This window comes from Ursus arctos, unplaced genomic scaffold (assembly GCF_023065955.2).
Source record: "Ursus arctos isolate Adak ecotype North America unplaced genomic scaffold, UrsArc2.0 scaffold_3, whole genome shotgun sequence".
Taxonomy (NCBI): domain Eukaryota; kingdom Metazoa; phylum Chordata; class Mammalia; order Carnivora; family Ursidae; genus Ursus; species Ursus arctos.
The window spans coordinates 81,723,659-81,748,215 of NW_026622985.1; the positions used below are offsets into that span (position 1 = coordinate 81,723,659).

At 35.9% G+C, this 24,557-nt stretch overlaps 1 protein-coding gene across 17 annotated transcripts in view; it reads left to right on the plus strand.

Moving 5' to 3' along the window:
* MKLN1 (muskelin 1) overlaps positions 1-24,557 on the plus strand; it is a 339,272-nt gene that overhangs the window by 268,160 nt on the left and 46,555 nt on the right. For all 17 annotated transcript variants that reach the window (XR_008956433.1, XR_008956436.1, XR_008956431.1 and 14 more), the window contains 3 exons: positions 37-258; positions 2,868-2,997; positions 20,321-20,468. Coding sequence is in view for 5 of the 17 variants with exons in the window: in XM_044388340.3 (XP_044244275.1) it covers positions 37-258; positions 2,868-2,997; positions 20,321-20,468 (500 nt within the window). In the remaining 12 variants the exon portion in view is untranslated. The remainder of the gene's footprint in view (positions 1-36; positions 259-2,867; positions 2,998-20,320; positions 20,469-24,557) is intronic.

Consider the following 24,557-nt stretch of genomic DNA (forward strand, 5'->3'; position numbering starts at 1 on the left):
TCTGTAACTGTTCAATCTGTTGCCTTGTTCTGATAGATGTGTATGGACTCAGAAAAACATATGATCTACACCTTTGGTGGTAGAATTTTGACATGTAATGGCAGCGTAGACGACAGCAGAGCCAGTGAACCACAGTTCAGTGGGTTGTTTGCTTTCAACTGTCAATGTCAAACTTGGAAACTTCTTCGAGAGGACTCCTGTAATGCTGGGCCTGAGGACATCCAGTCTCGGATAGGACACTGCATGCTATTCCACTCAGTAAGAATGTTCTATACATTGTATTGTTATTTTGTCATGTATATTCTCAATAGGAAAAGAAGTAGTGAAATCTAACTCTTCAGAAAGAAATAAAAACTTTTCATTAAAACTAAATAATTAGTGTTAGCAATGATAGACAAAAATAAAACGTCCTCAACAGTGAGCGGTTGCTAATTATGAGACTCTTCCTATTAACATAGTAATTCCTAGTATTACTTGAATACTAATCTAGACACTTTTATGACTAACCACTGCTTATACAGATACTGTAGCTATTTCTCTTTCTTACACCTTTCTACTTACTGATTCCTCTTAGTAACTAGAAGATCAATTATTTTATTTTATTTTCCCCTCTGCCACTCTCCATTAAATACAAAGAATTAAGAATTGACTTTATAGATTTAGAACTTAAATTTATCAGCAAAACCAATATGGAGACATTTCTGCAAACTTTTCAGATATTATATGAAAACTTGGGCTTCTTTCTGTTAGCATAATTTTAAAAACATATTGTGGAATATTTTAAACATATATCGAAGTAGAGAGAAGAGTGTAATAAATTCCTGTGTACTTATTTATCTGTTTCAGCAGTTATCAGATATTCCACTGTTCATTTTTCATATATCTATCCCACTTAAATTTCATTTCTTTCTTTGATGTTTCTCCGATTTTTAAGTTTATTCTGAAATTCTTTTTTGCTGGGCAAATCCCAGACAATGTGTCATTACACTTATAAATACTATGGTGTATCACTAACAGATAAGGATTTTCTAATAAACATAGTTATGATACCATTGTAATACTCAACCAAAGCACCGGCAGTTTCATATTATCATTTTATACATAGTCTGCATTCATTTTGTTTTCTGAAATACTGAAAAATACCTTTCTATAGTTGGTTTATTCAAGTCAGACTCTAAAACAGGTCTATGAATTATATTTGGTTGTTATGTCTCTTAAATTTCTTTAAAGCATAACAGTACTCCCTGCTCCTATTTTTCCCCCTCGTATACCATTTATTTATTTGTTGAAGAAATTGAATCGTAGTTCTCTCGAATTTCCCATATTCTTGATTTGGCTAATTTTATCCTTGTAATATTGTGATCATCTAGTCTCCATATTTCCTGTAAGCTGGTAGTTAGATCTAGAGGCTTGATTTTAGATTTTTTTCTCTTTTTTGGGGGGGTAGGGAATTCAAAAGGAGAAGTTAAGAATACTTCATCAAAGATGGTCTGATTCCAAAATATCAAGAGGCAGTTAATGTTTAGTTATCATACTTTTGATATTAAAATTATTCGATGGATTTAGATGTTATCAGCCTGATTGATCAGTAATAAAGGTTCTTGTCAACATTTTACCAAATGGCTTTGCAGTCATTGATAATCATCGTGTAGGGTTTGTAAAACGGTGATTTTTCTAATTATGTTATTTATTCTGTATTTATTAACTGATTCTGAAATTAAAAACTTACCCTCATTAACTATTTGGCTACCCTGATGTACACAGGATAGGTAACATAAATGTTTGATTTTTTTTTCTCTGTCACCTTTTCATATTAATGAGTTGAAGCTCCAAAATTAACCAGTATATTTCTTAAGCATTATTATGAACTTGTGGACTTTTATATATTTGGTGTTTTTAATCCAGTGCTGTCATTATTCTTTTTGATGCCCAAATTTTTCTTTGTCCAGTAGGAATGCCCCCTTCTCAGTTATACCCATACATATAGCTATATACACACATATGTATATTACATAAATACATATATATCTTTTTTAGTAAGAGAAAAATTAAATCATTAGTTCATACTGACATGACCGATTCAAAATAAGAATTGTTGAGTTTTTAATATCCTTTCAATTTTGTATTTATGTATCTTTTAAGGTTAAAATCCTACTTCCTAATGACAGTATTTTATTACTTCTTATGTCTTTCTATAATAGTTACAGAATCACAGAACTAACAAAAATTACTGAAATTTTCAGGTTGCTTTCTGATTATTTTTCTGTTCAGGATATAGGTAGGGATGGATAGTCAAAAAACGTGAATTAAATCACTAGAAATACTACTTCTCTGTGTGATCATGTCTTTGTGTGGTCATATCTTTACAGATAGGTTTATTTCATTGTTTTTCAAATTTCAGAGATTGCTTTTTTTTTCTTTTGAGTTAATTAAATAAAAGCAATATACATGGCTCCAGAGGCAAAACCGTTAAGTCAGTGTACTTTTGGAGAGATCTGGTTTCTGTCCGTCTTCCTTGCTCTATCCCTTCCCATAAAGCTCTTTAATTAGCTTCTTTCCTTTGTTTCTTTTTGAAGAAAGAAACAAACACACACACATTCCTTTTTTTCCTTTCTTACGCAAAGGCAGCACCCTGCATTCATTATTCTGTACCTTGCTTTTTTACTTTAATAAGGTATTTAGAGATCACCTCTTAGTAAGTATATAGAGAGCTTCATCATTCCTCTTTATACTAGCATAGTACTCCATTGCATGGGATCTGTCATAAAATTGCTTTTATAGAGGTTTAAATTTTTAAAGGATCATTCTGAATTCTTCATGGAAGTGACTACTTTCTCCCTTCTTTGCCCCTTTTCCTTATTTTTCAGAAAAATCGTTGCTTATATGTATTTGGTGGCCAGCGATCGAAGACCTATTTGAATGATTTCTTTAGTTATGATGTGGACTCTGATCATGTAGACATAATATCAGATGGCACCAAGAAAGACTCTGGAATGGGTAAAGGCATTTAGAGATTCTTCTCTCATGTCTTAACTACTTTAGGTAGAAGACTATATAAACCCCATTTTCTTTTCTTTCTAACCATTCTTCACCCTTTCCCCATATCTTTAGTTGAAGTAATTCTGAGTAAGAGGAAGAAAAATCTACCAGCTAAATTATACAGTTTTATCTGTTTAAAATATATAAGTTATTATATTATTTGAGCAAAAAATATGTAAGTTTCTAAAGACATTATGTGTGTGCTTGCTCGGTTGGGGGGGCTTTGCTAGAATTAATATCTTTAAAACTGTCTTATTCTATGTTTGCTAATTCCTTTCCGCCTTCTGCTTTCACTGTAGTGACTTATATATTAGGCACTAGCATGGTAGAGTATGTATTTGTTCTAAGGGAGGACTTTATGTAACTGGTAACAACTTTTAAGTTTGCAAGCTCAGCATCCAAGTTATTCTCATAATAGGGTGACTGGTTTGTGTGAGATAGTTTCAGTGTTATGCATATTGCCCTGGCATAGTTATTAGTAGTACCCCTGGTTCACTCTCAAGTATCTTATTTTGGATAATAATTGACATAGTTACCCTGCATAGTAGTCACTTTGCCTGTGATAAGTATACAAAGATGAATGTTATTTGTTTAAGATGCAGTGTTTTAAAATGCCTAATTTGAGAAATTAGATCAGTTTGCTTTTTCTTTTAGCTATTATAAAAATAGATCTTTTTATTAAAATAGTTCATATTTACGAGAAAAAACTTTTAAAAACATTCTTTTTTTTTTTTTTAATGATTTTTTATTATATTGTGTTAGTCACCATACAGTACATCCCCGGATTCCGATGTAAAGTTCGATGCTTCATTAGTTGCGTATAACACCCAGTGCACCATGCAATACGCGCCCTCCTTACTACCCATCACTGGTCTATCCCAATCCCCCACCCCCCTCCACTCTGAGGCCCTCAGTTTTAAAAACATTCTAACAGAATATAGTACCATAGTTAAAATGTACACATGAAGGGACCCTCAGGACTCTTCCCACCTATTTCCTACTAGGTGGAGGCTAGGGCTTTATTTTCTGGGGGAAATGATTGCAGAGGTGTTTTTTCTACCATGCTTAAAGTACTTCCCAGGATTAAAAGAAAAAAGTGGCAAAGAGTGATAGTAACAAAGACTTAGTATAAAAATTCACTCTGGGTAAGCTTTATTGACTACCATTTGAATATTTTTAAAAATGAGTTATTCTTATATAGTAATTTGCAAAATTCATCAGTTTAATGCTTTGTTCATGGTTATGGCTAGCTTTAGAGCTAGCAAAATGTGATAATTTGATTATCAAAGTAATATGCTCATTGTAAAGCATTTGGAAAATACAGAAAGATGTTAAAAAGGAACTGTATCAAACCATCCAGATGTAATCTATTATCATTTTGATGTATTTCCCTCTAGTTTTCAAAAATTTATTTATTGTAGGCACGCCTGGGTGGCTCAGTGGGTTGAGCATCTGACTCTTGATTATGGCTCTGGTCATGATCTCAGGGTCATGGGATCAAGCCCCACATCAGGCTCCACCCTGGGCATGGAGCCTCCCTGGGATTCTCTCTCTCCCTCTGCCCCTCCCCCATACATTCTCTCTCTCAGAAAAAATTTTTTTATTTATTGTATAAAATTTAACACAATTTTATATTCTTCCATTTCTAAATTTACATTAAATTGTGGTCATTTTTTTCATCATTATGGTTTTATAACCAGGGACTAGAAGTATTAGGAGAAGTGACACATGTGGATTCATTCACTAATTACTGCTATAGTCAATTCATAAAATCAGAATCACCAGTTTTGCTATGTGTTCTTTAATTTTTAATTGATTTATGGTGAATTATTCCATGCAAACAAGTTCATTCATTAATTTAATAATATTTGTCAGACATCTGCTAGCATCTAAGCTTGACCCTCTCTCTTCCTCCCTCCCAACATATTTCAGTACCATCTACATGCCACGTATGTTTGAAGTGCTTGAGAGATAGCTATGGGCCTGGGATAAGATCCTTCCTCTCAGAGGACTCACATGCTGGTGGGGAGACTTGCAGTTGCCATTAAGTATTGTGAAGAAAAAGCATTGGCTGCCGTGAGAATAAGTCACATGGGAGGTCCCATGTAGATAGAGCAGGTTGGAAAACCATCTCTGCAGGGGTTATCTTCAAGATTTAAGATGAGGAGTAGAGAACGAGGAAAACCATGCTAAAAAGTGAGAGAAGAGCAAGTACAAAAGTCTCAAAGCAGGAAAGAACTTAGTGTGTTCCAGAAAGAGTTGAAGGTGGGGAAGTTGGTATGAAGTGAGGGTAGAAAAATAGTTAAAACTCTGTTTGGTGCCTTGTACAAATGCAAGAAGTTCGGAATTTTTTTTTTTTCCTAAATAAAATTGAAGGTATTAAAAGGTTTAATGCCAGGGGCTTGATCTGATTGATTGAAATTTTGGAAATATCACTGTTTTGCCTAGATACACATTTTCCAAGTGCTTAATTTTGACAGTATGTCTACAAGTTGCAGTGTCCAGAGGCTGTATGGTGCTTTAATTGAGGATTTTTATGGCAGAGTTGAACGTCTGGTTAGACTGCATACTTGGAAAGTTTTCCCGCCTAAAATTGTTGTGGTTTTACTTGGAACTGTGGAACCTCAGTGTCTCTGTTGGCATAGTAGAGTGAAACTAAAATCACTTTCGTTTTGCTTTTTCTTTTTTTTCCTCCATCTCCCTCCCTCCTTTCTTCTCTCCCTCTTCCTCCTTCTTCCCTTCCCTCCCTCTCCTTTCCTTCTCTTTCTCTCTTCCTATTCATCCCTTCTTTTCTACCCCCCACCCATGTGCCACTTTCTCTCTCTTTGTCTGTCTCCCCTGGGCCCCAGGGGTTTCTGATACCCCCGTGGCCAGAATTGAGAACCACTCTTCTAGCTCTCCAGAGCCTGTCTCAGTCCTTAGTCAAGTAACCTTGAACAAGTTACCTAATTTCTCAGTCTTAGCTTGTGTGTCTGTAAGTGACCAAAATTATATCGTGTCCCTGCTCATGGCTATTCTAAGAGTAGAGATGGATTGGCCCTCTAGTTTTGGCTAGTGTTACTCTTTGGTATCTCAGTTTTCACAAGAGTATGCCAGTGCTCTCTGCAGGTTCACCGATCTATTCAGTATTTTATGTAATGACAGTTTTACCTCCATCTTCTCTCTATTCCCATTGCAACTTCACTAGTTTGAGCTGTCATCGCCTGTTTGGTCTTTGTCCCTAGTCTTCCTCCTCCTCTTCTTCCTCTTGCTTGTTTGTTTGTTGAGAAAGCAAGTAAGCACGAGCGGCAGGGGGAAGGGAAGAGAAAAAGAGAGAGAATCTCAAGCAGGCTCCACCCTCAGTGCAGAGCCTGATGCTGGGCTTGATCTCATGATTCTGAGATCATGACCTGAGCTGAAATCAAGAGTCGGACACTTAACTGACTGAGCCACCCAGGCACCCCTGTTTGTTTTTAAAAGATTTGCTTTTTTAAGTAGTCTGTACACCCAGCATGGGACTCAAACTCATAACCCTGAGATCAAGAGCCACAAGCTTCACTGACTGAGCCAGTCGGGTGCCCCAAAAACATATGTTGTTTACTCTGAATAATGACTATTACATTGACTATTTTATTAAAACTTCCCAAAGGTTTTTCAAGTTCTGGTATTTACAGTAGTCATCTTGTGTTGAGAATACAGTTGATAAATATTTACTGGATTATACTTGGCTATAATGATTGGTCTTCCTCTTCTTGTGTACTCCACCTCTCCCCCCAATTCATTCTCCATACTGCAAGCAGAATACAGCGGTTTTGTGTTACCAGTGAAGTGCAGAATTGTGTGCTTTAGCATTTATTCAACAGATATTTTTTGGTCACCTACTGTGTGCCAGATAATAAGCTAAGTGCTAGAGATATAATTTGAATAAGGGCTCTTCCTAGAGCTTACAGTTGTGCATGGGGAGAACAAAGAAGTAGATTAACAGCCTTACTTTTGGATTAGTGCTAGTAAGATAAGAAAATATCTTTAAAAAATATAAACTCTGGGCACCTGGGTGGCACAGTCAGTTAGGCCTCTGACTCTTGGTTTCTGCTCAGGTTATGATCTCATGGTCCTGGGATCAAGCCCCGCATCTGGCTCTGTGCTCAGTGCAGAGTCTGCTTAAGTTCCTCTCCCTCCCTCTCTCTGCTCCCCCACCCACAGCTTTCCCTCTCTCTCTCTCTCTCTCTCTCAAATAAATAAATCTTTTTTAAAAATAATAAAATAAATAAAATAAAAAATGTAAACTTGATAGGCCTTCCTCCTTGATTAAAATTTTTTCATTGTGTTCCTTTGCCCTGAAGATTAAGTCTAAACTCAGCCTGAGTCTTTATGATATGCTCCACCTTAGTTAGTTTTCCAGCCCCATTTTTAGTATCCATCCTCACCTTGCCACCAATTCTTTGTTTCATGACCAGTGAATATTAATTCTTTATAAATATAGTACTTTTTCTTGCCTTTGGGTTTTCGTCCATGCTGTTCTCCCTACCTGAGTCACTCTTTCGTCTGACCTCCAAACTCTAACTAACTTGTACACTTCTTTCAGATCTTAGCTTACCCCTCAGTGTCTCCTGAAATTCTCTCACTCCTCAAGCCCAGTTAGGAATTAAAGCATATGATTCTAATCTTCATTGTTAACACAATTCTGGATATTCATCTAGCATAATCTTGACTCTGCTTTTCAAAACCTGTGAAAAGCTTAGCTGAAATACATAGACTTTAGTCAGGATTTTTTTTTTTTTTAAGATTTTATTTATTTATTTGAGAGAGAGAGACAGCCAGCGAGAGAGGGAGCACAAGCAGGGGGAGTGGGAGAGGGAGAAGCAGGCTTCCAGCAGAGGAGCCTGATGTGGGGCTCAATCCCAGAACGTCAGGATCACGCCCTGAGCCGAAGGCAGACGCTTAACGACTGAGCCACCCAGGCGCCCCTTTAGTCAGGATTTCTTAAAGAGCATTCGGTCTTTTCAGTACTCTAGATCTCCTAAAAAATCTTTCCCTGGATTAAGTTAGACCAAACAGAAAACCTCATGTCAGAACTATGATATATTGAATTGTCCTTCCATAGGATTACTTTTTATATTTAAAAGTCCACTTAATTTTATTTTATCTTACTAGATTAGCTTCTAAGGACAAGGCAGGATACTAAATTTCTGCATTATTAAATATTCTTAGAAAAGACCAATTTTGGGGACACCTGGGTGGCTCATTTGGTTGGGCTGTGACTCCTGATCTCAGATCGCGTCATGATCTCAGGGCAGTGGGATCAAGCCCCGTTTCAGGTTCTGTGCTCAGTGTCCCTTTCCTTCTGTTCTTCCCACTCATGTGCACGTGCTCTCTTTCTCTCTCTCTTTGAAATAAAGTCTTTAAAAAAAAAAAAAGTAAATACCAATTTTATTCCATTACATGGATACTCTGTAGCTTATTTAAACATTCTATTTATTAACTGTTCTTCTAAAGCTTTTCTACTACAGTTAATTACTGTAATTTGAGATGGACTTAACATATAATTACTATGTTTATCTGTGATTCAGTAATGTGGGTTATTTGATTAAAACTGCATTTATGATGTGAGTTTCAAATGTATTGTTTGAAATCATAGAAGAAATTTGAGCTATTAAGATCACCAATTAGAAATGGCATATCTGGGGTGCCTGGGTGGCTCAGTCTATTGAGTGTCTGCCTTCTGCTCAGCTCATGATCTCTGGGTCCTGGAATCAAGCCCCCTGAATTGGGCTTCCCGCTCAGCAGGGAGTCTGCTTCTTTCTTTCCTTCTGCCCCTCCCCCCTGCTCATTTTCTCTCTCTGTCTGTCAAATAAATAAAATCTTAAAAAAAAAAAGAAAAGAAGTGGCATATCTAATTGTAAAATTGCTGCTGCTTTTTATAATTTTTTTATTGTGTCAGATACTATAAAATCTTAAATGGTTGCTCTTTATAATTATTTAAATGAATTATCTTAGATTTAACATCTCAAGATCTGAGGAAACTTCAACTCTGACTTTTTAACTAGAGTATAACAATGTTATGCTCCCCTCAGAAAGAGATTACAATTTAAATGAGTGGATTGGCAGCTGCTTAGAAAGAAAGGATTTATTAGTATTGTGTCTAACACATACATAATTACATCAAAATTCAGCACATCTAAAATTTGGGTTTATTTCTGAATAACTTTTGGCAAGCACAAGGGGTTTAGCAGACTCCCCATATGTAAGCTCTGTATTTAACACTAATTGAAAATTATGTTTGGAAGATAGTCTGTCACACCACCAGAGCTTATAGTTTGATATAGAAACTCAGTTTATTGTAATAGGATTACTTTCCCATATCTGTATTATTCAAGGTATAGCAAACATATATGAGTCTTCACCATTTGCCAGATGCTAAGTCAAGCATTGGTGATACAGAGCTCTTAAAACCTGGTCCCTGTTCTATAGTAGTTATATGTTTACGTGTTTTGTTCCTTAACAGCTGTTGACTCTGTTTTCCCACATCTGTCACTGTTTATTGCATTCTGTTCTAACCGTAGTGGCAGATTGGTATAATTGAAAGGATAGTGAATTGAGAATCAGAGGACTTGGTCTTTCTTCATATGGATCTGCCACTCATCCCTCTGCATCTTTGGCAAAATTATATACATAACTTCTTTGGGCCTGATTATTCATCTGAAAATGAGATTGGACCAGTTGATCTTAAGGCCTCATCTAGTTCCAAAATTTTGACAGTTAAATTTCATTTCCTTCTGCCATCAGGCTGTGAAACTAACATGAGTGCTATGTTAGTAATGTCTGTAAGATCTAATTTATCTGTAAACATACTTTCATGAAAACCTTAAAAGCAAAATCTTACTGATTTTTAGTTCAACTAATGGAATTGGTCAAACATTGACATTATTGACATTGTTTTTTAATAAATAAGTATGTGTGTTTGTATGTATGTAATTATATAGAATAAATCCTTGGAGATACGACCCTTTTAGACTTTACCAATTAACTAAATCAGGCCAATTCAGCAGTATAGAGAAGATTCTGAAGCTAATGATTTGATGTCATTAATGTAGTTACTGAGGTCGGAAATGATAGTGTTTATTTTCAGTGTAACTGGGCTTCATTGCTTTCCAGTTAGCATCTTTTGTATTTGTTGTGCCATTATTCTGATAAAATTGGATTCTGTACTTTTTTCCCTCTCACCATTATTGTTAATACTAACTTTACATAATTTACCCCTTCTACTCTTCCAGGGGTATTTTTGCTTAGTTACAAGCTTATGTATTTCATATTTTTAATATAAAATTTAGGTCATTTGATAGTAAATATGAATTAAAGTTCACCAGCAAAAACAAACATGCAAGAACACTAAGACAGTTTTGAAAATGAAAGGTAATGAAGTAGTATTAACACTACCAGATATTTATAAAGATACAGTTTTGTACAGATTAATGGAATGGAACAGAACAGGTAGTATAAAAGGATGTAATGCTTAGAGCTGGTACTGGCAACTTTCAAAAAGAAAGGAAGGCCAAGAGAATTTTAGGGTTGTTTACCTAGCGCCATGATTTGGTTAAATTGCTGAAACAATCCTGGAGCTGCCCACTTGCAAAATTTTGATATATGTGCTCATTAATCAACTGTTATTCAGGTTTTCTGTTACTTGAAGTTGAAAGTAGCCTAACAGAGAAATTTTAGAAAGCTGTTTTTATTAAACTTTTATTTTTGTGACAGTTCTGAAATTGTATTTTTCCTGTGTCTTAACTAAAGTAACTAATAATATGTGCATTGGATCATGAAGCAAAAATAGAGTTGAGATTAGTTCATGAATTAATGCAATAATGTATCTTCCTCAGGAATTGAAATGACTTCAAAAATATCTCTGTTGTCTTTTTTAGCCTTTATGTTACAGATTCTGGTAATCTCTCCTTATTGGGTCAGCCAAAGAAAAGGAAGAGAAAAAAATGTGATTTAGACTGTCAGATAAAATCATTTTTTAGCTGTCCTATTTCAAGTTTTAAAAATGTTAAAGAAAAAATAGGAGAGTTGAAGGATTATCAGTGTAATTTCCTGGGAAAACTAAAAACAAGTTGGCTGTAATAGTTGTTGATGTATTCTTATTTTCTATTTTCTCAGACAAGTATTCTTTCAAAATGTATTCATGATTAACATATGATCTTGTTTACTGATCTGTTTAATTTTTCTTTGTGAGTCAGTTTATAGACTGGTTAAGATTTCTGCCATTCATTTGAGCTTTTTGCTAGTTGAATCTAAAAGCTTTTAAAATATAATATGTTGCAACTCTCCTATTCTTTTCCCCTCCCCTCACAATTACCCATTAGAAACCATTCAATTGTAAAGATAGCCTTTTTTCTTCTTGGGAAGAAAATGAATACAGAAGACTGTGTTTATACTTAGAACATGCTAGAATGAAGACTTCTTCCTTGGTTTTGACCTTTAGGTCTTTTTAGTTTTTGATAATGCCATTTTTATTCAACCAGTTTTATTTCAATAAAATTATTATAGAAGTAATGCAGTGTGCATAAAGCAGAATTCAAAAAATATAAAATGAAAATTATTTCTGCGAGAGTTACAAACTAACATAGGTGGCTGATTCCCTTCCCCAGAAATAAACCCTAGAAAAATAAGTTGAGAGGCAACTGGCCTCCAGAAACTCTTTAAATGAGATAGAATGCTGTCTATCCCCTAAATTACCTTGAGTTAATTCTTGTTCCTTCACTATAGAAACTAGCGTATGCAACTAGTGCCAGAATCCAAAGAACAACATTATGGCAGTGCATAAATCCTACTGGTGTTAAGAATTGGTGAAAATAGATGTGGCCTGACCATCTACTCTCAGTAATCCATTTCTCTTTCCTCTCACCCTTCAAGTCCAGGAATACTGCCTTCTGCTTCCCCCCAAAAGGTCTAAAGGTGTGAAACCCTTACACAGGGGGATGATAGTAAGTAGAAGTGATAACTGGTTCTTTATGTCTAAGCTTCACTACCTAATGGCTCATCCCCCTCCATCTTCCTTAAATTCACTGGTGCTGATGCTACTTAAGGCCTGATCTTTGGTCCCCTCTAATATAATATATCTTAACAGAAAGAATAGCTGATACCTTGAAAAATATTACCTCACAGAGATATAACTAGACCGTTGAGGACCACAGCTGTCTCAAAAGAAATCAATAAACTGACAACATATATGATCTAAAGCAGAATTATTACAATAGTTGAACCAGGAGTTCAAAACAAGCATGATTAATATAATTAAAGATGTAAAAGGACATATTAGTAATTTGAAATAAGATCTAAAAATCATAAAAACAGAACCAAATGGAAATATTAGATATGAAAAATATATTTGAAATGAAGACTGCAACAAATACTATAAATAAAATGGCTATGAATGAATGAATTAGTCGAAAGATTAGAATGAATACTCTTTCAGGAAAAAATAGGAAAGAAAAAAGATATAGAAAATGTAAAAGAGGGGCACCTGGGTGTCTCCGTCTGTTAAGCGTCTGCCTTCAGCCCAGGTCATGATCTCAGGGTCCTGGGATTGAGCCCCGTGTCTGGCTCCCTGCTCATCAGGGATTCTGCTTCTCTCTCTGCCTCTCCCTTTGCCCCTCCCCTCACTCATACTCGTTCTCTGTTGCTCTCAAATAAATAAATAAAATCTTTTTTTAAAAAAAAGAAGGAAAATAGAAAAACTAAAGAATATGGAAAGGAATTGTACAAGGGCCAGCATCTTAACAGCAGTAACAGAAGGAGAAAAAAATAAAATTTTAAGAGGGCAAAATAATTGAAGAAATAATGGAGGTACTTTTGCTAGAATTCAGAAAAGCAAAAGGCCTCAGATTGGTGGAAGGGCTTATAGTGTACCTGACAGGAAGAATAAAGTGACACTTATCTAGACACATTAAAATTTGGTTAAGAATATCAAAGACATAGGGAAAATTCTGAAAGATTTCAGAGAAAGATGACCTGCAAAGGGAACAAGATGGGTGGATGGGTGGATGGGTGGGTGGGTGGATGGACATCAGACACCTCAGCAGCAATAGTGAATGGAAGAAAATAGTAAAGTTAAAAAGTGATCAAGGAAAATGACTTTAAACCAAGAAACTTATATTCTAACTTTCATATGTTAGTGTGAAATAAAATATTCTTAGGTATATTTGCATAGGAAAGTTTGCTATATGAAGACCCATATTGGAAACCCCTTTGGAAGCAAGACTCAGAAATGAATTTAGGATATGTTAGAAGTATGTGCTAAGTGATGATCCAATTATCTTAGGAAAATTGATTGTTGCCAGAAGAAAAACACTAGGACCAAAATTCTAAACAATGAAAGTATAATGGGGGAGGGGCAATGGGGCACCATATATAATTCAGGTATTGTGATTGGACTTATAGGTGAGAAAATATTCTGTATTAAAACTTTTTCATTCCAGGGGGCGCCTGGGTGGCTCAGTCATTAAGCAGCTGCCTTCGTCTCAGGTCAAGATCCCAGGGTGCTGGGATCAAGCCCTGCATCGGGCTCTCCATTTGGCAGGGAGCTGGCTTCTCCCTCTCCCTCTGCCTGCTGCTCCCCCTACTTGTGCTCTCTCTCTGTCAAATAAATAAAATCTTAAAAAAAAAAAATCATTCCAAGTGTCTTATAAAGGCTCAAGATCTAACGGGTGTTTATTTTCTTTCAAGCTTCCTTTTGCTTTGCTGTGTCATCTATCACTGCCACTGTTTCTTACATCCCATGTCACCCCTTTTCTTGGATTCCTTTTTCTGTTTTGTTGGAATAGCTCCTCAAAGAATTGTTTCTTATGCAGTCATTGATATAAATTTTCATATTTCTGATCCAAAAATTCCTTTATTTTGCCCTCATTGTTGGAAATAGAATTTTAATTCCCTATCTTTTTATATTCCTTAGAATTTTAGGGTTATTATTCCATTGTATTCTAGCATTCGTTGTTAACAGATAAAAGGTCTAATAAGTTTGATGCTTATTCTTCTGTGTGTAATAACCTGCTTTTCCCCCTCTCTAGAAGCTTTTAAAATTTCCCTTTTTATTCTTGGAGTTTTAAAGTTTCATTAGGAGATCTCTCTCTCTCTCTCTCTCTGTTTCTCCCACTATCCAAAAGTAGCATTTCTGTGAAAATTTTGGTAAGCCAAATGGCATAAAGCAAAGAAGCAGTTATCACTGATTTACAAGGAAAAATTTTGAGTCTTCCCAGACCCAAAAAACAACCTCTCTCTCAGACTTTTCTGATACCTTAGGACACGTCTCGCTAACTCATGCACAAAATAAGTTGAGATAAAGCACAGACACTCATACACACAGTTCACAGCTGTGGTGGCTTGATGCAGAGAGGCTGGGTGTAGTTCCTGGGGAGGGTGCGCTTTGCCTCTGTAAGGGCTTACTGCAAAACAAACGCTGAGCTGTGTTTGCTCTTCACTTTTTTTTCATAAAAGTGAAAATCCTCCTCAAATTTCTTTCAGTTAGTTAAAACAAGTACTAACGTAGATCTTTCATAGAAGCAAAGTAGTGTAATGAAAAATTTCAAAAAGCAGGAAATACCTATATATAAAGTTGGTTTGTTTTTTTTTTTTTTTTTTGTAAAACATGCTTAGCACCTAGGGCTGTTTCAAGGACACACACTTGGTTGTTCCATTCAGGGAGATTTTCTTTAGTTATTTTTTCCTCCTGTGTTATTCCATATCTCCTGAGTGTTCTTCTCATACAGGTTTCTTCAGTGGTTTTATCCTCTATGTCTTGTAATTTTTCTATCATAATTTCTGTATCTTTTGCTGTACTGGTAATTTATCATTTTTATTCTACAGCCACGGACTTTCTTTTTAACTATGCTCATGTTTTTTTTCAATTTGTCATCTGATTTTTTTGGTCATAGTTTAACTTTTTAATATCTTATTTTCTATTCCTTTTTATGGAAGCTCGTTCTTGTTTTACACATGTAATATTCTTTTTATTCTTTACAAAGATAATGAGTTTTGGGTTTTTTTTTTTTTTTAAGTTCTGTTTCTTTCTGTGATTTATCTTTTCCCATTTTATATGTTTATCTAGGCCCCTATCTTTACACTGTTGAAATTTTTCTCATGTCTTGTGGTTCCTATCTAAACATTAAAATCTATAAATAAAGGACTACATCTGTTAAAGAAAGGTAATCGACAGTAACTTCCTGTGCATAGGGTAGGGATCTTTCCCAGCTGGCTTCTCCCTTGCATAAGACACTGACCAGGGATGTTGTTATGGTGCATCTTGTCCACCAGGCTCTCTTCCCTAATATCTGTGCGAAGGTTTGCAGTTACTTTAAACTCTGTTCTCATTCTCATTCAGGCCCCTGTGTCCTTAGTAGAAGCTCTTTACAGGAGTCCTCCTCACAAGGTACTCATGCTTTTTGTATTTGATGACTTATTTGGAAGTTTGCCAGTTTTTACCTCTGGTGAGTAGGCTCTCTTTTTCTTGGCTGTGAGAGCCTCAAAATTTCTTATCTCTTGATGACATACTTTCTTCTTCCTAATGCTGTTTTTCTTTCTTTTTGCCAGAATATCTTTCTGCCAGTGTTGTGGGGTGATGGGAAAGAGGGATAATGTAGTTAGTGTTTAGTTTGCTATCTGAAACCAAATGGCCCAAAGTTTAGATTTCATAGGCAGCTTCTGCTAGTAAAAATCTGAAAATCTAAAATGCGTACTAGTGCTAGGTTGTAATTCTCATGTGTGTGTGTGTGTGTGTGTATACACACACACACACACACGTATATAGTTTTTTACTTTTTATTTAATAAGAGCACGTAAACTCTTCATTTAAAATGAAAAGTTTTTTTCTTCTGTTTACAAAAGAGGTAACAAATGAGATTTAGAGTATTACAGAAATTGACATTTTTAATAGTTTCTTAGAGAAACCTAGAGTGCCTTTGGAGGTGGATATGGAAAACTTAATTTTTTTATTAATGTTTTGAATTGTTACTGATGTGGAATGGAGTGGAAGTAGGAATTAAGCTTAAGCGCACTTTGTAAAAATTAGGCAAAAGGACATTAACTTAGATATATTATTCAGTGTAAGCTCGAATTAACTCCCTGATCATTAGGAACTCCTCAGATACAAGTTTTCATTTTTATTTTTTAGAGGAAATAAAAAACTTTAATTCACATAAAGTGATGCCTAGTTTTAATTTTGTAACTTCATGCCAACAATATGGCTTAAAAATACTTCTCTCAGTGCCAATAAAACTGTCTTTTGAAACCTGAATTCCCTTTTCATCTAAATAATAACATTCCAAATATTGATGTAAAATTTTCTTCATGACAAATATGGGAGGATGTGTGAGAACTTTTCACTTATTACTGAAAGTCCCCAGTACTTTTGCCCAGATGTATATTTTTTACATTTTAGTTTGGATTTTTCTTTTTCCTTATAATTATAAAAGCAATATATATTAGAAAAATACATATTATAGAACGAAAATAAAAGTGTCCTAACTGCCCTCCACATGACTGTTACTTAGGGTTTGATATATGTTCTTCCATATTTTTCTAATTACATACAAATATTTTATATGTAAACATTTTTTCTTGTCTTTAGTACATAATAAAGATTATATTTGTAAGAGTATGTAAACTTAAAGATTACTAGAAATCTTGCCCTGAGAAATGTTGCCTTTGAGTATTCTTAGAGTAAAATATTGGATGCCTCCAAAAAAATTCAGTGAAATATTTTTACTCTTTTCTTCACACGTTTCTACTTTAAGCTTGGTCTCTATTGTGTCAGTCTAGTGAATTTTTGTTATTAGGACAGAATAGCTACACTCCTTGTGCTGATGACATCCATCTCATGGAAATAACGCTTCTTTATTGGTATTTCCTTACTCTTTTCTTCCAGTTCCCTGCATTACCATTCTAACAGCCTCCTAACTGCTGTCTCTATGTCAGGATTCTCTCTCTTTGCCTGTCCATGCTGCACATTGGTACTATCACTGCTCTGACCCTCCAGGGTCTTAGCAGAAATTTCAGCTTTGAAGAGACCCGGTACATTATATAGCTCTACTTTCAATTTTTGGATAAGAAAACTAAACTCTAAAAAAGTTTCTTGCAAAGGGGTACCTGGCTGGCTTAGTTGGAAAAGCATGTGACTCTTGATCTCGGGGTCATGAGTTCAAGCCCCGTATTGGGTGTAGAGATTACTAAAAAACAAACAAACAAACGAAAACTTGAAAAAAAGAAGAGGGGCACCTGGGTGGCTCAGTCAGTTAAGCATCTGCCTTTGGTTCAGGTCATGATCTCAGGGTCCTGGGATCGAGCCCCGCATCGGGCTCCCTGCTCAGCAGGGAGTCATCTTCTCCCTTTCCCTCTGTGCTCTCTGGTGTGCTCACTCTCGCTCTCTCTCTCAAATAAATAAATAAAAAATTTTTTAAAAAAGTAAAAAGTTTCTTGTGTGAAATCACATAATTAATTGAGAAAGTCTAGACTAAAACAAGATTTTCTACTTCCGTTTTCTTTTTTTCTTTTTTTTTTTTTTTTAAGATTTTTATTTATTCATTTGACAGAGAGAGACAGCCAGCGAGAGAGGGAACACAAGCAGGGGGAGTGGGAGAGGAAGAAGCAGGCTCCTAGCGGAGGAGCCTGATGTGGGACTCAATCCCAGAATGCTGGGATCACGCCCTGAGCCGAAGGCAGACGCTTAACGACTGTGCCACTCAGGCGCCCCTCTGTTTTGTTTCTATTACTTATTGGTATTTAAGTTCCTAGGTTGGCCTTCAAAAACCTTTGGGACGCACAGATCTGATTTCTGTTACAAATGGTCAAGAATTACATTGTGATGATGATTTTATAGTGAATATACTAAAAAACACCAAGCTGTACACTTTAAATGGGTGAATTGTATGGGATAGGAATTATCTCTATGTAAAGCTGTTTAAAAGTCAATAATAGATTTGAACATATAACTGGAAGGTAAAATCAACATTATGTAGAGTAAAAAGCATATTGGATATGTAAGATCAAAGAAATGGGAAATACATAGTTTCTAGTATGCTTTGTAATCAAAGTAATGTTTTATAATACCTTATGGTATAGATTTTATAAGCATGATGTCCCTGAGTACTGTAAACCTGCCACTGCTTCTATTTTTAAGAAACAATCCTTTTCATTTTTCTCTTCTGGGCAAAATGTGACAGTCTAGAAGGAGAAGCATGTAAAATTTGGTTTTGGCATTCTTCCACATTCTCACATACTTCTCCCTAGCCCAGTACTCCTTTGCTTCCCTCTCCATTGACTCCATTTCCATTTTATAGAATTCAAAATTTCTTTCCCTCTCCATTGATTTCCTTTCCACCCCAAAATTTCCATTTCCTCAGTGGGTCCTTCCTTAAGATAAGTGGTTTGTTGCATTAGTTTAAAATAAGTCATACATTTCTAATATTTATGTTTTAAAAAGATTATAGAACAGGGGTCAGCACACTTTTTATATGAAGAGTCAGGTGTAAATATTTTCAGTTTTGTAAGCCATGCATACGGTGTTGAAAGTGTTAACCTCACTACCATAAGGTGAAAACAGCCACAGACAAAATGTAAATGAATAGGATGAGGCCTGCTTTGACCCTAGGCAAGCCAGATGAAGCCACAGTTTGCCAACCCATCTTAGAGAAGTCTTAATTTAAAGGCTCAGTATTAAAATGAAATGGAATGAAGAAATTTAAATACAGTAAGTTTTAAATACAAATACAGTCATGTCCTCTACTTCTACCACTAACAAAAGTGATTTCATTTCTTTACTGTTTTATCTTTCTTCCAAGGTTATCTGAGGAACAGAGGACAGAACCTTGGCACTTAAAGCGTCATTAGGAAAATACCAGACTTTACATAACCGCTAAAGACCATGGCATGAGGATTGAGATTATTAGTAAGATTAGGTCGATGTGCATATGTGTATAAAAACATATTTGTGTTAGGTGTGTGTGTGTTATTTTTAGTATATTTGCTATGGAATACATTAGATAGTCTCTAAAATACTCCACAAAGAGAGGCATCTGGGTGGCTTGGCTGAGTGTCTTCCTTCAGCCTGGGTCGCGATCCCAGGGTCCTGGAATCGGGCTGGTGTCAGGCTCCCTGGTCCATAGTGAGTCTGCTTCTCCCTCCGCCCTTCCTCCCACTCATTCTCTCAATCTCTCAACCTCTCTCTCTCTCTCAAATAATAAATAAAATCTTAAAAAAGAAATTAAAAATATAATAAAAAATAAAATAGTCCACAAACAAGTTTATTGAATAGTAGGCCTGTGAAAGGGCACATTAATGTAGGTAAACTAGGAAAAAATAAATTTATTTGGCCCTGCTAAAGTCGATAAAGACAACTGAAGATCAATGTGGCTAGCATCTCCTGCCATAATATTCTGGATTGATTGAAATATTTTACTTCAGTCTGATAATTGCTTAGCATCTTGAGCATATGATTGTTCGTGTATAAAAAAGGTAGTGTCAAAACAATGACATTTTATCAGATTCATGGCAATTATGTCATGATCTATAAAATTACATTTCAACTAATATTTCCATATAATAACGATGAGAAAAATTTGCACTTGCTGTGTCAGTGTTTTGCAAATTACTGGATGATACAGAATGACTCATTTAGTGGATTTCTTGGAAAAATAAAATATTATTAACTCTGGGCAGTTTGAACCATTCAGGAAAACAAAATGGCATATTATACCACAAAATGTTTTATTTTTACTTGGAAATTATGTCATTTCATTGTATGTCATGAACAGATATTTTAAATGACCCTTATTAAACAAACCTGTGTTTCACTTTCTGTCAAATTTGTGTTTTTCCAGGTCAACATTTGAATATTTTACCTCTACTATTAAATTAGAGCTGACTGAGATAAAGAGATCAGTTAATTAAAGCATTGACCTTTCTTCCCTCAATAAAAATGATAACATTGCATACCTCTTTCTGTTTCTTCCCTCATTATAGCTCCTTTCTGGTAGTTAGCATTCATTTATTCTTTCAACAAATAGTTGGGTAACTACTTGCCAGGCATTGGGAACTAAATAGTGAACCAAACTACCTCTGCCCTTGTACAGCTTACATTCTAGAGTGGGGAGACCACAATAAACAATTATTTGTTGTGTAATATAAAAGTTCTGTAGTATGTTAGAAGGTAAGTGCCGGGGACACAGAGAGAGGGCAGGGGTGTATCTTTTATACAATGGTTCTAGTCTGTTATTTAACATGAATGTTGTCATCTTATTTTCTCTCTCTATAGTTCCAATGACAGGATTCACACAGAGAGCGACCATTGATCCAGAACTGAATGAAATACATGTCTTATCTGGACTCAGCAAAGACAAGGAAAAGAGGGAGGAGAATGTCAGAAATTCATTCTGGATTTATGACATTGTGAGAAATAGTTGGTAAGGAGCTCTTGTCCGTGTCTCAATCCCAGTGTAACATTTATTTGAGGATGTCAGTTTCTTCAAAAGAAGACAGAAATGGAAGACCTATGTTAATTTGTGATGTCATACATTTAAATGTCAGTACAGGTGCACCTCATTTTATTGCACTTTGCTTTATTGCACTTTGCACATGTTTCAGTTTTTACAAGTTGAAGGTTTGTGGCAACTTTGTGTTAAGCTTGTCTATCAGCACCATTTTTCCAGCAGAATTTGCTCACTTCATGTCTGTGTCACATTTTGATAATTCTCACAGTACTTCAAAACTTTTCATTATTATTATATTTATTATGGTGATCAGTGATCTTTGATGTTACTGTTGTAATTGTTTTGGGGGCACCATGAACTGCACCCATATGAGATGAACATAATTTATAAATATTGTATGTGTTCTGACCATTCTGCCAGCCAGCTTTCCCTCTCCTCAGGCCTCTCTATTCCCTGAGACATAACCATATTGAAATTAGGCCAATTAATAACCCTACAAAGTCCTCTAAGTGTTCAAGTGAAGGGGAGAAAGCTAGTCCTCTCGTGCCAAACAGCCAAGTTGTGAATGCAAAGGAAAAGTTCTTGAGAGAAATTAAAAGTGCTGCTCCAGTGAACACATGAATGATAAAGCCAAACAGCCTTAATGCTGATAACGAAGAAAGTTTTAGTGGTTTGGATAGATCAAACCAGCCACAACATTCCCTTAAGCCAAAGTCTGCTCCAGAGCAAGACCCTAACTCTTCAATTCTGTGAAGGCTGAGAGAGGAGGAAGCTGTAAAAGGAAAGTTTGAAGCTAGCAGAGTTTGGTTCCTAAGGTTTAAGGAAAGAAGCTGTCTCAATAACATCTAAGTGCTGATGTAGAAGCTACAAGTTATCTTAGATCTCACTATGGTCATTGATGAAGGTGACTAAAATAGCAGATTTTCATTGTAGATGAAACAGCCTTCTACTGGAATAAGATGCCATTGAGGACTTTCATAGCTGGAGAGGAGAAGTCAATGCCTGGCTTCAAAGCTTCAGGGGGCAGGCTGACAATCTTGTTGGGGCTAATGCAGTTGGTAACTTTAAGTTGAAAAGTGCTCATTTATCACTGTGAAAATCCTAGGACCCTTAAAAATGCTAACTCTACTGTGCCTGTGCTCTGTAAATGCAACAACAAAGCCTAGAAGATAGCACATCTGTTTACAGTATGGTTTACTGAATATTTTGAGCCCACTTCTGAGACCTAGTGCTCAGAAAAAAAGATTTCATTTGAAAATATTACTGCTCAATGAGGATGCACCTGGTCATTCAAGTGCTCTAATGGTGATGTAGTATGAGATTAATGTTGTTTTCATGCCTGCTAACACAGCATTCATTCTGTAGCCTATGGATCAATGAGTCATTTCAACTTCGAAGTCTTCTTATTTAAGAAATACATTTCATAAGATTATGGGTGCCATAGATTATGAATTCCTCTGATGGATCTGGGCAAAGAAAAGTGAAAACCTTTTGGAAAGGATTCACCATTCTAAATTCCATGAAGAGCATTCAGATTTGTGTGACAAGGTCAAAATACCAGCATGAACGGGAATTTGGAAGAAGTTGATTCCAACCTTCGTGGATGACTTTGAGAGGTTCAAGACTTCAGTTCAGTGGGGGAAATAACTGCAGATGTGATGGAAAGAGCAAGAGAACCAGAATTAGAAGCGGAGCTTAAAGATGTGACTGCATTGCTGCAATCTCTCATGATAAAGTGGTTTCTTGAGATGGAATCTACTCCTGATGGAAACTCTGTGAAGATTGTAGAAATGACATCAAAGGATTTAGAATATTACATAAGCTTAGTTAATAAAGCAGTGGCAGGGTTTGAGAGGATTTACTCCAATTTTGAAAGAAGTTCTAATGGGTAAAATGTTGTCAAACAGCGTTGTATGCTAGAGAGAAATAGTTCATGAGAGTGAGTCAGTTGATGCAGCCAATTTCATTACACTTGATCCTTGAACAATACAGGCCTCCAGTGTGCCAACCCCCGGAAATCCATGTATAACTTGACTCCCTAAAAACCCAACTACTAATAAATAGCCTACTGTTCATCAAAAGCCTTATCAATAACATAAACAATTGACTAATACATATTTTGTATGTTATATACTGTACCCTTACAATAAGGTAAGATAGAAGAAAGAATGTTAAAGTCATAAGGAAAGAGAAAATACATTTACCATACTGGACTGTAAAAAAATCTGCGTTATAGTGGATCTATTTAGTTCAAACCCATGTTGTTCAAGGATCAGCTGTTTTATCTTATTTTAAGAAACTGCCACAGCTCCCCCAGCCTTCAGCAAACAACACTCTGATCGGTTAATAGCCACCAACATTTACAAGCCCCTCCATGCAAAAAGGTTATGACTTGCTGAAAACTCAGAGGTTGGTTAGCATTTTGTAGCAATAAAGTATTTTTTAACTAAGGTATATACATTGTTTTTTAGACGTTATGCTTTGCATACTTAATAGACTACAGAATAGTATAAACATAACTTCTGTATGCACTGGGAAACAAAAGAATTCTTTGACTCACTTAATTACAGGATTTGCTTTATTGTGGTAGTCTGGAACTGAACCCACAACATCTCAGAGGTATGACTGTATTGGGAAAAGAAGTCAATATTGGTGCCTATGTATACAATGATGTTCTGTGAGTGGATTTTACCTCGGAATTTTTCAGTTGGTCTTGAAGTCAAGAGAATTGTACTTTAGTCTAGATTTTGCTACCAAGTAGATGTGTGAAATTGAGAACAATGTTTTTTTTTTTTAATGTTCCCAGGTAGTCTTGGTTTTGTTTTGTTTTGTTTAATTTAAATTCAAGTTAGTTAACATATAGTGTAGTATTGGTTTCAGGAGTAGAATTTAGTGATTCATCACTTACATATAATACCCAGTGCTCATCCCAGCAAGTGCCCTCCTTAATGCCCGTCACCCATTTAGCTCATCCCCCCCAACCCACCTCCGCACAGTAAGCCTCAGTTTGTTCTCTATATTTAAGAGTCTCTTATGCTGGGGCATGTGAGTGGCTCAGTGGTTAAGCGTCTGCCTTCGTCTCAGGTCACGATCCCAGGGGTCTGGGATCGAGCTCCACATTGGGCTCCCTGCTTAGCAGGAAGCCTGCTTCTCCCTCTCCCTCTTGCCCTTGCTTGTGTTCCCTTTCTCACTGTCTCTCTCTCTGTCAAATAAAGAAACCTTTAAAAAAAAAAAAAGTCTCTGATGCTTCCCTCTCTGTTTTTATCTTATTTTATTTTTCCTTCCCTTCCCTTCTAGGTGGTCTTAGTTTTGATAAATGAACTGATTTCAATAGAGCAGGGTGCGGGGCATTATTTAGTGTTTTCAAACCAGGACTTTTTTGTCACAGAGCATCTCACAGAACTAGTGCTGCACATTTTGCTTTGGGAAACAATGGCCTAGAGAATCCAGCTCTAACATTCTGTGATTACTGCATAAGTGGCTATTTTACAAAACAGACGCTTCAGAGAACTTCCTCCACGCAGCAGCTAAGGAATTTATTATTTCCTAAGTAGGACATTTATTTTAAGCAGTAAAACTGAAAGAAATCTATAAGGTTTTTTTTCTTTTTTGTGAATAAATAAATGGGATTATCTTGTCTTTTAGACTTTGGTTTGAGCTTTCACATATGCTGTCTGTGTTTCATAACACGAAGTAGGTTGTTCTTAAGTGAGGTTTTGGATGGACATTAAAAGAATGTAAGAATGGGGCACCTGTGTGGCTCAGTCGTTAAGCATCTGCCTTCGGCTCAGGGCATGATCCCGGAGTCCTGGGATCAAGCCCCACATCAGGCTCCTCTGCTGGGAGCCTGCTTCTTCCTCTCCCACTCCCCCTGCCTGTGTTCCCTCTCTTGCTGGCTCTCTCTCTCTCTCTGTCAAATAAATAAATAAATAAATAATCTTTAAAAAATAATAGTAATAAAAATAAAAGAATGTAAGAACTTCATTCTAACAAATTGGTATTATTGTGGGAGCATGACCAAAACTTTTAAGATTTGATGTGAACAAATTTATAAATTTTTTG